Source organism: Brienomyrus brachyistius, chromosome 9 (assembly GCF_023856365.1).
Source record: "Brienomyrus brachyistius isolate T26 chromosome 9, BBRACH_0.4, whole genome shotgun sequence".
NCBI lineage: Eukaryota > Metazoa > Chordata > Actinopteri > Osteoglossiformes > Mormyridae > Brienomyrus > Brienomyrus brachyistius.
Genome location: NC_064541.1, coordinates 26,884,641 through 26,897,433, shown reverse-complemented (window position 1 = coordinate 26,897,433; position 12,793 = coordinate 26,884,641). Strand labels below are relative to the sequence as shown.

General features: G+C 42.7%; 2 protein-coding genes across 4 annotated transcripts; both read right to left on the bottom strand.

Annotated features, from left to right (window-relative positions):
- Window positions 1-462: 462 nt before the first annotated feature.
- LOC125748804 (gamma-glutamylcyclotransferase-like) lies at window positions 463-3,590 on the bottom strand. Its single transcript, XM_049025445.1, has 4 exons — window positions 3,321-3,590; window positions 2,257-2,408; window positions 1,609-1,741; window positions 463-922 (listed from the first exon to the last, which is right to left on the bottom strand). Exons 1-4 carry the CDS (start codon window positions 3,525-3,527, stop codon window positions 764-766), a joined length of 651 nt encoding a protein of 216 aa, XP_048881402.1. The 5' UTR covers window positions 3,528-3,590; the 3' UTR covers window positions 463-763.
- A 2,172-nt stretch (window positions 3,591-5,762) lies between these two features.
- Window positions 5,763-12,337, bottom strand: ggctb (gamma-glutamylcyclotransferase b). Of its 3 annotated transcripts, none has more exons than XM_049025444.1 (5): window positions 12,316-12,337; window positions 10,175-10,296; window positions 7,616-7,761; window positions 7,208-7,340; window positions 5,763-6,123 (listed from the first exon to the last, which is right to left on the bottom strand). In XM_049025444.1, exons 2-5 carry the CDS (start codon window positions 10,280-10,282, stop codon window positions 5,962-5,964), a joined length of 549 nt encoding a protein of 182 aa, XP_048881401.1. In that variant the 5' UTR covers window positions 10,283-10,296; window positions 12,316-12,337; the 3' UTR covers window positions 5,763-5,961. The 3 variants fall into 3 exon arrangements, with proteins under 3 accessions (XP_048881401.1, XP_048881400.1, XP_048881399.1); XM_049025443.1 differs by lacking the exon at window positions 12,316-12,337 and adding an exon at window positions 11,050-11,097; XM_049025442.1 differs by lacking the exon at window positions 12,316-12,337 and having other exon boundaries at window positions 10,175-10,503.
- Between the last annotated feature and the right edge of the window lie 456 nt (window positions 12,338-12,793).

Sequence of the window (12,793 nt, the reverse complement as noted above, 5' to 3'; positions counted from 1 at the left end):
AATTTTACCCTGGGATCAATGAAGTTTGTATTGTCTTACCTTAAAGTAGCCTTGGAAACCACTTCTTCTCATGAATTGTATGTTTTTTTCTATGTTTGGTTGTTGAAGTGCAACCGGACTATCCAGAGGAATATATAAGTTCAGTTTACAGAGTGTAGGGCACATCTAAATTCACATAATGCTATTTATTTTAAACAAATTAAAAAAAAAATAATCTCAGGCAGTAAGGACAGAAAACCAGCTGGATACCGGCACTCCGGCGTCCAGGTCGTCTAACTCCCCCCCCCCCTTCTATGCGGTACTAGGCTGTCGTGATCCTATAACCTATCCTTGGAAGCACATAGCATAAAGCAATGTGACTAACACAAATTTGCCGGAATTTGGAAGAACCTGGAGTACTGAGAGAAAATATACTCAACCATAGGAAGAACGCAAACTACACAGACACAGGGCACAGTAATAATCAGTCAATGATTTAATGAATAACTGAAACATCAGCTCGCAAAAACATTATGCTTCATATGATTTTATTTCAGTAATATCCAAGCTTTCAACCAGCTCCCTTTCACATAATGATTAACAGCCGCATTGGATTAGTACAAAAGATACAGCATATTTTACTGGCTTCATAACTACACTTGCGTTACACACTCCAAATGAAAACCATTATGGAGGAATTGTACCTGTTAGATGGGGTTAATGCAAAATTACCATTTTCTGTATTCTGTCTTCCTGTCCTATACAGCAGGGAAACTTGCGGTCATCAAGGTTGACCTACGTGAGACGGGATTTTCTCACGGTGCTTTGCAGGAAAGATTTTATGCAGCATGGAGGTGCTATTGCTGTTGTTGGTCTCCAGGGTACAAAGTTTCTTCACGTAATCCAGGGGTAAGCCGTTCTGCTCAGCGCCCATGCACAGGACCTGCGAAAGTTATTAAAATCCACAAACGCGCAACGCGACTTAAGCGGGCATCATTCGGAATGGTTTATCCCATACAGTGTCAAATGGAACTTGGGAGGCTTTCCCAGGAAACACAATGCAGAAGGCGATGGATACCTGCAATTTATAAAAGGTGATGCGCTTAAAAATGGGCAGTGGTAGCCTAATGGTTATGGAAGCCCACTTGTAGTTGTAAGGCTGTTGATTTGAAACCCCAACCGGCAAGGTACCGCTCCCTGGGTGCTAAAACAGCTGCCCCCTGCTATGTCACGATATCGCATATTGGTTAAATGCAGAGGACACATCTTTTGTTTGTGTGTCGTCACTGATCACTAAATTCTAAAAAAAAAAAAAAAAAAAAAAAGATTCTAAACTGGAGCACCCAGAGTAAAGTTGCACATCCACAGGGAAAACGCATAAACCCGCACACAGGTGTGAGCAGAAATCAAGACTACAAGTGTGAGGTGCTGGGACTCTAACACAGAGGAGAAAATCAGTTCAAATACACTGACAGCTGCTTAGTTTGTGAACTTTCATTCTGTGCGTTTTTTAATTTAACATTAACATTGAGGGAAAGAGACCAGAGATCTATGTCATTTGCCATTTATGTAGAGCAGTGAATCAGCTGTGATATTCTGAAAGGTGTCTGGCACCTGGAACAGGCCTACCTGCTTGTACTGAGGCGAGGGAACCTTAGATGTGAAGTTATTCATTCGGTATAAATGACACGGGATCTCTCCATAGGTCGTGTTCACATTCACCTCAAGGGGGCGGTACAGACCACGGTCCACACCTTCCTGCCTTGAAGCAGAAAAACACCAAGTCATACGCATGTTTCATGAGAGTGCTTTTCACCTGAGGCCTTAGAGACCTCCCTATGACATAAGCACTAATTAGGAACCTGGCTCTCCAAATATTGTTGACTTCACTTTCTGTTCCAGTGAACGGCGGGAAAAAACATTTGGTCACTGGCATTGTAGCAGTTTCACACCTGCACACAGGAGCAGCGGAAGCCCATGTGGAGCCCAGGCCACGTTTAAGATTAAGATGAATTTCCGTGATCTCAGGGGATGACACTGACGGGGGGCCAAGTCAACGCCGCCTCAGATAATGGTGTAGCCTGTGTTACTTATAGGATTGATGGCTAAGTTCTTAGACCACTCCTCTGATCACATGACACATTTGAGGGCGTGCATAGCTACTGTTTGGAGACGGACCTCTGGCGACTTGGTTCCTAGGGCATTAGGAGCATTCGCTCCAGGTGCAGTAGAGCACAGAACCCCCCCCCCCCCCCCCCCCCTGTCCAGGTCACCTACTTGTCCAGATTTCTGCGATCCTCACTGTTAATCTTCCAGATAACTCCCCAGACTTCACTGTCCTTCTGCTCTTCGACAGTGGCCACCCCGCCTTGCCACACGGTCTCATTGTTCATCAGGTCACCCCAAAGCCCAAACTTTAAGGCATAACCCTGAAACACCAAGAAAAACAGAATCATAGTTACCTGAATGAAGTTAGTTACAGTAATGCCGGGTTCCCCAATTACGGTCCTGGTTGGCCAGATCCAACACACTCTGCGCAGCTGCAGAGGTCTTATGACAAAAGCGTCGTGCTCAAAAAATTATATTAATTGGAACTATTAATCGCTCCTATGGCGGGATTCGGTTCAGCCTCAACATAGGAATATCTTAAAAACCGATTTACCTGATCTCAGGTTTCAACAGTGTCATGTTCACTACAAACCCTAACCGTATTATTACGACTATGTGAAACGTGCATTATTTACGTTACACGAAATACAGGTTTAGGTAAACTGGTAAACATAATAAATGTATAATAGTTGCCAATCATCCTAACGTAATTACTGCCTATACATCACCATATTATGGGCGAAGTCAGTACATCGGTAAACAATATTTAACTCACAAGCCCTCATGAGTTCATGGACAGCAAACAGCAGAAAATCAATAAGGCCCTGTAACTCTGGGAGCCTGGCAATACTGTGATATTCATTATGAGCAAATCGCTCCGTTCTGCAAAGTGATTAACGTCTTTTTTATATTTTAAATGCATTGAATTTACATTCAAATTAATAGGTTTAGATCGAGTTTCTAGCTTTGCCTTGCTTTTACCAATAGTTCATTTTTAACACCAGCTACTTAAAGACTTAAGCTTAAAAATACGAGAAAACTAACGGGGAAATGATTCTCTTATTCGTTGTTATATTATTATTCAAACTGTATGAATATCTGAGGACGGACTGCCCTTTTTCTCCCCAAAATAAAAAAATGTTTTAAATAGCCTAATACATTTTACGTGGATCTAAACGAGAAGCTAATATGGTTTAGAAAACATGAAAATAGACATCAAATAGTTTGCCTACCTTAAGCTTCCCGGTGCTATTAAAGACCGCAGAAGGGCTGTTGAGGCGAAGCCTTTCCTTTAGTAAATTACTCGCGTACGCGAAGTACATAAAATATCCGTTGCCATTCGTCGAGTTTGATGTGACCGTTTCGTTGTGTTTTATCGACTGCACCTCTTTCGGAAGCAAACTTAATAAAAGCAAAACACACGCAAACAAAGGTGCCATCCTAGGACGAGCTGAGTGTCAATGTACTGCGCGCTGCCTTCGGTCTGAGGATGAAAGCAGCTGACTTCGCCCTTTAAACTCAGCCTGTCCCTTTTTGACTTTGAGTTTTGGTTAAACAAATTACATTTGTTTTGGAAATGAGTGAAGGAAAAAATTTACATTTCAGGTATGCTTAGTGACGATTAAACTAAATAGGCCTATTGTCCTATGTTATACATTTTTGACTCTTTTGAAATGTTTCCAAATAAAACGAAATATATATACATGGATTATGTTATACTTATGTTGAATTCTTCTCTTGTTTTTGGTAACAAGATAGACCTAAGTCTAAAATGTCTGTTTAAACTTACATTTAGGCCTGTAAGAGTGTGGTACGAGTACCAGACAAATGGCGAACAAGCGGAAATCAGATAATTGTTTATGTGATTTACACTAAAATCTGCTCTGAACAAAAGTTAGTTATACTTGTTTGTTGTGCCAATAAATAAGTGTTATAATAATGTATTGCATGAATTGCACTCAAGACAAGATTATTTACATATTTCCAGTGTAACACATATTTTTTACGTATTCTTATGTAAATTTATTTACATAAAACATACACATCCATCCATCCATCCATCCATTTTCCAAACCGCTTATCCTATTGGGTCGCGGGGGGTCCGGAGCCTATCCCGGAATCAATGGGCACGAGGCAGGGAACAACCCAGGATGGGGGGCCAGCCCATCGCAGGGCACACTCACACACCATTCACTCACACATGCATACCTACGGGCAATTCAGCAACTCCAATTAGCCTCAGCATGTTTTTGGACTGTGGGGGGAAACCGGAGTACCCGGAGGAAACCCCACGACGACACGGGGAGAACATGCAAACTCCGCACACATGTGACCCAGGCGGAGACTCGAACCCGGGTCCCAGAGGTGTGAGGCGACAGTGCTAACCACTGCACCACCATGCCGCCCCCAAAACATATACAGAGAGTGTAAATTCAAAGTAGTAAATTCACTGACAAAGCAGAAGGATGGGCCTGTGACATCATCTTGTATAATGCTTACAATGCATAACACAAGCATACTGTCTGACAATACAGGTGGTGCAGTGGTTAGTACTGTAATTGTCTAATGCCACTGGGGCCTGGGTTCGACTCTCTTCCAGGGTTCCATGTGTGTGGGGTTTGCATGTTTTCCCCATGTCATTGTGGGGTTTCCTCTGGCTACTCTCCAAAAACATACCAAGGCTGATTGGAGATACCAAATTGCCCGTAGGTGTGCCTGTGTGAGTCTGCCCTGCGATGGGTTGGCACCCCATCCTGGGTTCTTTCCTGCCTTGTGCCCATAGACTCTGGAACCCCTACTACCCTGAACCAGGTAAGTGGTTTCAGTAAATGGATGGATAATAACATGGTACTCCATCGTTTGTGCCCGGTCAAGTAAAGTGTTACCAAAGATACATTAATATGAGCTTTCAATTGTTCACATTTCTGACCCTGTCACCCGGGAGGAAACCACCGGCTCGGCTCCAAAGATACGCGGCAAAGGCCATCAGATCGGCACATCAGCAACCTCATCTTAACCCCCACTGAGTCACAAAGAGCCCGCAGGCAGATCCTGGAGGACCCACTGACCATAAACCCATCCTGCCCTCTCCCCTTCTCTTCCTGCTTCCTGGCCCCTGCCCCAGGTCCCAAATGGTCACAGAGAAAGGCACAATGGGAAAAGCTGATTGTCTAATGTTAGTGTCTAATAAATGTACATGCTGATGCCCATTTCAGTGGTTTAAGTGTGACTGATTTAATGGTCTCTGTCTTAAACCAATATAACATAATATTATGAAGATCTAGAGAATTAGAGAATTCTTGCCTTGTTGGAAGGCTTTGCCCTCCCCAACCCCCAGGTGAACAAAGAGGCTCGAATGACCCCAGCATTAACATTGCGATTGACCACTGGTGTGAAGACCTGTCTATTCATTGGCTTATAAGTTTACCCCGAAGGGGATCACAGGAGTATCACAAACCTGCAGAAAGAAACAATCAGTACATTTACATGCACAGCTAAGTCATTTTTGTCCAAATAAAGTGATAATCTATATGGGTAGGCCTGACATTGAATTTCCCTTTTTTTTTTATTTGCTTTACTGTTTGGTGTTTACAGCCTTTTATTTCATCTGAAGGAAAAACGTACCGTGAGCAGGACTGACCTATGACAGCACAAATACAAATAAATGCAAGAAATCAAGAAATGCAGTTTTATTTTCTCCCATAATGTAGACAAACAATTTTTCTATTGCAGGTTACCTTTGCTGACACATAGACATCTAGTGGGGCTTGCAGACAGATGGCCACTTGTACGTGACAGGTGCGTATCATGGTTAAAACAACCAAGGCCTACGTGAAAGGGTGCACAGATATGGTTGTACCAGAAAAGGCATTGCTAGTCAGACTGATGATTGACTTTTTTCCTCGACTTTTTGACGGCTTTATCCAGTTCATCCATCACAACTAGGGTCCCTTCGTAGGTATTTGTCTGAATGGACCTTAGTTTTTTCTGATAGTCTTCCGGTAAACCATTCTGCTCCGCGCCCATAACGATAACCTGGGAGAGTGGGAACCAGGTAGAAATGAACCGTAGACCGAAATTAAAGTGTTTGAATTGAAGGAAATCAACTCTCATAAGAGGACCCTGAGATCCCTAACATAGAAAATATGCGCCTGACTGTCCCCTTGGATGGTGATTTTTAGTGACCCCTCCCCAACCCCAGGCACGTATTTTTACATTTTTTTTTACCATTGGTAAAACCGTAACTCTTTATGTGTGAGGCTACAGTGCTACCATGAGGCACCTGACGTTTACAGCAGGGGCTGATTGTTAGTGTACTTGTTAACCCTCAAAACCGGTGCAGAATCATCCTGAATCTTGACAAACACAGGCAGACAAGCAACTGACATATTTATCTTCAGTCAAACCGAAGTGCCAGGTGTCTATCATTGACAAAATATGGAAGGCATATTCTTCAGAGCAGGCAGGATGTAGGGCCTGTGGACAGAATTGTATTCAATAGCTTCCAAAGCCCTAAATGAACTGCCACTGAAACCATTATCTCAGCCTCACAATGGATTGTCAGGGTCAGGACAGCCATACAAAGGACAGCCACACCCAGGCATCCAGCCCAACAGATGATGTCATAATGGCTTGCTGAGAGCAGCCAGTCAGCTGATTTTAATAATTTGTTTAGTTTTGCAGTTTTAAATGATGGTAACTCAAAACACCTTGCTCTTCATGTTCAGAATGTAAAGCACAATGTAAAATGTTTCTTATTGTTTTGCAAAATATTTCCTTCAACATGCACTTGCAGTAAATTGATATTTAATTCATATTTCCATTCCATCTGTCCATCTTCCTTTTGTTATCAGAATCATGCTTTCTTGTATAAAGGCCACAAAAATCCCAAAGCCTTTTACAATTCTTAAACTGCTTCGAAAAATATTTTTAGTGATTTTTTTTTTCTTGGTTCGTCTGTCTATTTTTCTTTCTTTGCATTCCAAATAAACACTCGGTGTTTGTTATCCGCCGCCTCATGCAAAGTGTGTCTCCGCGTTCACTCTAGGCGTCCTGAAGAAAAGGAAGCGATGAAGGGAGTGTCGGAGGGGAGTATCGGACAGGGGAGGGAGTGTCGCACCTTCAGGTACTGTTGGGAAGGCGAGGCGTACACACAGCTGTTCATGATGTAGGTACGACTCGGGATCTCCTGTCCGGATGCCCATACTGATACCTCCACAGGGCTGTAGGTGCCGAACCTCACGTTCTCCTGTCTGGTCAGGTAGAGAGGACACACAGATACTGCCCCTGTGTCACTCATGAAATGTAACACTGTCTTACATGATCTTTTACTTATCAGTTAAGGGAAAAGGTAAGGAATATCATCACATTCTGTATATTCCCTCTTTAACAATGTCATGAATGCGCTAAGGTTCAGTTTACTTAATGCTGCTGGTAAACTGAAGACCAGATTTAACACATCTTCAGGGGCCAGGCTTAGAAGTTCTCGTCACCGGGTCGATTAAACACACATTAAGAGCATTCTTGCCTATCCAAGGACTCAAGGTCATCAGTGTTCATTTCCCACACCACGCCCCACACATCTTCCCCAGGACTGTGCTCGATGGTGGCCACGCCCCCATGCCAGCGTTTGCTTGGCAATCCCCGGTGGTTCCCGAACGCCAGCTTATAGTCCTGGAAAAAAAGAGGAAGGAGGTTAGTGATGTATTTTCTGTAGATTGTAAGGCCTATTTGAGTAATTCACTGACTCGTCTCTGTCACACTCTGGATTACTGCGGATCTCTACTGCCATGACACGTGGCATAAACTCTCATAGGTGTGGCCGTGGTGCATGATCACGCATCTGTGGCAGTGACAAAAGGCCATTTTTGTCCTAGTCCCGCAAAACACAGCGGTTTTCATTCTTTTAGCAGTGAACGTGTCTGTGTAGCTGGGGTTCTCCTCGCCATAAAGACAATGTCCAACAAAGCTGTCACTCTGCTGAAACTCACCTAAAAACACATTGTTTGCAAGCGTCACATGCTTGGGTTGGCACAATGCTGACAGTGACAGTTCCAATGGTGGCAGCTCAGCGATGAGACTAACCACTTCGTCGATCGTTGGGGGAAATTTTAGTTGTTACAGTCCAAACCTTGGCCTTCATACAATGCTAATAGGTATAGACTTAATGGCAACACCTTTAACAGTTTCAGTCCTATTGGTAACACTTAGGTAAGGTAAAACAGTTAAGAAAAATAAGTTGAAACACTGGAAGTAAGAGTCCTACCAGACATGTATATCATGAAAACAATCATAGTTCTAGAATCCTTATCTGAAGGTGTGGTACCTTCTGATTGGAAGCACACCTTCATAACGCCTATTTTCAAAAAAGGGGATAGAAGTAATTTGTCTAACTATAGGCCAATCAGTCTAACTTGTATAACTGGTAAAGTTATGGAGGCTTTAATCAAAGAGAAAATGATAGATTACCTGGACTCCAATAACATTTTGCGGGATAGCCAGCATGGATTTAGGAGAGGTAGATCCTGTTTAACAAATCTGTTGGAGTTTTTTGAGGAAGCTACTCAGGAAGTTGATGATAAGAAGGCCTATGATGTCATCTACTTAGATTTCCAAAAGGCTTTTGATGTTGTCCCCCACAAGAGGCTCCTACTTAAACTCAAAGCGACTGGTATTTTAGGTACCGTAGCGACCTGGATTGATAACTGGTTAACAGATAGGAAACAGCGAGTAGTTATAAGAGGCACAATGTCACAGTGGGCTTGCGTTCATAGTGGGGTACCGCAGGGTTCGATTTTAGGACCACTATTGTTCCTAATTTACATAAATGATATGGATACCAATATATACAGTAAACTGGTGAAATTTGCAGATGACACCAAGGTGGGTGGTGTAGCAGATACTGAATTAGTGGCTCAGCAGCTACAGCGGGATCTTGATTTAATTAGTAACTGGGCCTATACCTGGCAGATGAAATTTAACGTCGATAAATGTAAGGTACTCCATCTAGGGAGCAGAAATATAAAGTACAGGTATTTCATGGGTGTCACTGAAATAAAGGTAGCTGATCATGAGAAAGACCTTGGTGTGTATGTTGATGCTTCCATGTCCCATTCTCGCCAGTGTGGGGAAGCAATAAAAAAGGCCAATAGGATGTTGGGGTATATCTCCAGGTGTGTGGAGTTTAAGTCAAGGGAGGTAATGCTAAGATTATACAATTCCTTGGTGAGACCTCACCTAGAATATTGTGTGCAGGTTTGGTCACCATATCTTAAAAAGGACATTGTGGCCTTAGAAAAGGTGCAGCGTAGGGCCACAAAAATGATTCCTGGTCTTAGAGGAATGTCATACGAGGAACGGTTACTTGAGCTAAATCTGTTCAGTCTCAAGCAAAGGAGATTAGGGGGGACATGATCCAGGTATATAAGATTCTAACAGGTTTGGATGCTGTTCAACCAAATAGTTACTTCAGCATTAGTTTAAATACACGAACTCGTGGCCATAGGTGGAAATTAGCGGGAGAACATTTCAAGCTGGATTTAAGGAAGCACTTCTTTACGCAGCGTGTAGTCAGAGTATGGAATAGCCTTCCTGATAATGTAGTGCAAGCTGAATCCTTGGGTTCCTTTAAATCAGAGCTAGATAAGATTTTAACGACTCTGAGCTATTAGTTTAGTTCTCCCCAAGCGAGCTTGATGGGCCGAATGGCCTCCTCTCGTTTGTATAGTTCTTATGTTCTTATGTTCTTAACATATAGTTTCAAATGTACCCAGAACATAGAATAAGAGTCTTACAAGTTGCAGTCTAACAGTATGATCCGTAATGATTACAGTCATAAACAGACAGACCTAATAGTAACAGTTACAGTCTGAGCAGTGGCACTACACAGTAACAATGTTCACAGTCCCACAAGAGACAATTTTTATAGGCTACACTATTAGCAGTTACAGCCCGTAACAGAAATAACAATAACAGTGTAGAGGACTGGAGTCTAGAGATCTTTGAATAAGCATGCGGAATGGGTTAGCAGCCTGGTAACATGCTGACAGCTGCTCGCCTGCTTTACAGGAAGCCAGGGGTCACGTACCTTAAGCTGGGCCACGCAGAGCGCTTTGGCTGAGGGATTCTCCAGCTGCAGCCTCTCCTTCAGCAGGTTGCTCCCATAGGCGAAGTACAGGAAGGATGCCTGGTTCATACTGTCAGCAGCTTCTGAGGGGCACAGGAAGAGGAAATGGAGGAACAGGAGGAAGAGGAGTGTGAGAATACCCAGGCAGGGAGGCGGAGGAGAGAAGCGTGAATCGCTGGCGGCTGGGTGGGGCATGAGTTTTGGTCTGACAGAATGTTAGCAGTGCCGCCCCCCAGGGGTTTTTACACCAGGCCTCATTCTAGCAAAAATCCTGCCAGGCCCTTTCCCGGCACCCCAACAGTGACCTCTAGTGTCTGGAAGCTTGCTATTACATTCTGTACAACCTCAAAGCAGTGATGTTCACGTCTCACATTCAATTAGCATTTGGGTTTTAAGTTTCATGTCTAATGGTGCGTTCGATTATCTCTCGGAACTCGGAAATTCTGAGTTGAGTGGACATCACGTCCGACAATCTCCCGTTCGAGCTACCACAACTCGGAACAAACATGAATACGCTGCTGTGTGTTGTTGCTTTATATTTTAGCAGTTTTGGAGTAAGATTATTTCCGAGAGACAAACAAAACTAGTCAAACCACATTAAAAGCTTTATAAAATATTTTAGTACATTCATAGCGATGTTCTTTTTTCGAGAGGCAAAAAAACTACAGACAAACCAAAAAACACTAGCAAGTCTGGAAAAAATCTGATATTGCTGCTAGGATACTGTTTACAGTCACGATATGGTATTCTCTAAATCGAACACGTGCACTTGCATTTATAATTATTATTACATTTAACAAAATAAACATTTTAAAAGATTTGTAAAATAGAATTACTGTTGAGTGTATAAGCCGCCATGTTGAAATTACGGCACAGGGGCAACTCGGACAAGAATGTATGAAAGAGGAAGTGTTTTTACGTTTGACCCATTGTAAGTGAGCTTATGAAACTGTTTAGTGGCTGTTTTTAACGGCTTGCTATTTCCTGAAAGAATGTAGGTTAAGCAATCTGCTCAGCAGCAGCACACCTGACCTGGCTGACACCAGAAAACATTTTCTGAGCAGGTGCTGCACAAAAGCATTTTTCCACTAAAGAGGGAGGAGGAGATCAGGAATAGCAGGCGGGTGACGTGGTTTCCTCTCACCGGGCATCTCTGCCTGCTTTCCAGAGCGAAATTCAATATCCAGAACAGGCAATGCAATTCAGTGGTTGAACAAATGCACTAAATTTCCAGATTTACCACCACAGACTCACCCGTAGCTTAACCTAATCAGCACAAAGCACATCGTTTTTACTTTCATTGTACGTTTCAATGTATTATAATTCATTTTGATCTTTTTTGATATTCTTCTCCAAATTAAATTAATATAAGGAAAAAATTCTGGTGTTTGCAAACATTATTTACAGAATAATGTTATGTACTTTCGGTCCTTTCTGTCATTCAGACCTCCAGGTCTAATTGTATTATTTATTTGTATGTCTGTCTGTTTGTTTATTTATTTATTTATTATCAGGCAGATCATGTTTGAGGTTTTTTGAACATATGTCCTTATCTGAGGATCAAAAAAATAATCTAATTCTCACTCTGTCTGCAACCAGTGTGCTGATTAAGTACTTGCTTTTGACTTTCCGCATTCCGGAAGGCATTTATGTAACCATGGCAAATTCTGCCACCAGAGTCTGAATTCCGACGCTTGAAGCTATGAGACCGACCTGTGTCACATCGGATGACTTACCCCGAGAGGGGAAGAGTGGAGAGCTCACCACAAACACCATCGTGATAATACCGGGACCTGTCATGGACAGTATGGCGTTCGACAAATGGTGAAAGTGCTTGATTATATTCTCTTACTGTTTCTATAATGATCCCATGTTCTCTCACTCCACTGTCTCTCTGTCCCCTTTTCCACCCAGCTGGACTCCGCAAGGGTCTGGAGGGTCGTTCAGCCAAAGTTGCTGCCATTTGACTGCCAAAATTGTAGCATCACTGACCAATCATCGAAAACTGAATCCCCCTTGCTGATTTCAAAATATGTCATGCTTTCTGTCGGGCGGCATTGTCTTCGGGGGGCATCACATTTTAAATGAGACTGCAGTCTTACCTTTCTGTTTTTCGGCAATCCATGTACTGAACTTGAACTCCTTTTATGGTGCAGTATTAAATTACACCACCAGATGGTGATATTCGAACTAAGTTTAATTATTACCAGCAAAGCACAACATGCTCATCAGGACGGGAACAAAATAGTTCTTCAATGTTTTTATGAAAATGAATGGAAAGTCACCCATTGTACACGTCAGTTGTTAATGTAACATATGAGACCTCAAGGAATTTATAGCATGGATATGAAAAAGGCAAGACATGTATTCAATGTGTTTTCTGCATTTTGGCCAATCATGATTTTTTTCGCTCTCATGATCCATGAGCAAAACAACTTTATTACTATTTGTGTCAGGGTCAGCACCCATCTGATCCTGCCTTTTATGTCTTCTCCTTGTTTGACAGCAGGTGTTGCTGGCCAACCTTGTCCCCCATGTCACTCGCCCTTCAGTCCCTATGTACTTCCCTAGGTCCCTAGA

Coding starts and splice junctions, on each gene's coding strand:
- LOC125748804 (XM_049025445.1), bottom strand. CDS start 3,527: ATGGCACCTTTGTTTGCGTGTGTTTTGCTTTTATTAAGTTTGCTTCCG. Junction 2,409..3,320: donor ATAGCACCGGGAAGCTTAAG/GTAGGCAAACTA, acceptor TTGGTGTTTCAG/GGTTATGCCTTAAAGTTTGG. Junction 923..1,608: donor CCTCGCCTCAGTACAAGCAG/GTAGGCCTGTTC, acceptor TAACTTTCGCAG/GTCCTGTGCATGGGCGCTGA.
- ggctb (XM_049025442.1), bottom strand. CDS start 10,408: ATGCCCCACCCAGCCGCCAGCGATTCACGCTTCTCTCCTCCGCCTCCC. Junction 7,762..10,174: donor TCTGCGTGGCCCAGCTTAAG/GTACGTGACCCC, acceptor CTTTTTTTCCAG/GACTATAAGCTGGCGTTCGG. Junction 6,124..7,207: donor CTTCCCAACAGTACCTGAAG/GTGCGACACTCC, acceptor CCACTCTCCCAG/GTTATCGTTATGGGCGCGGA.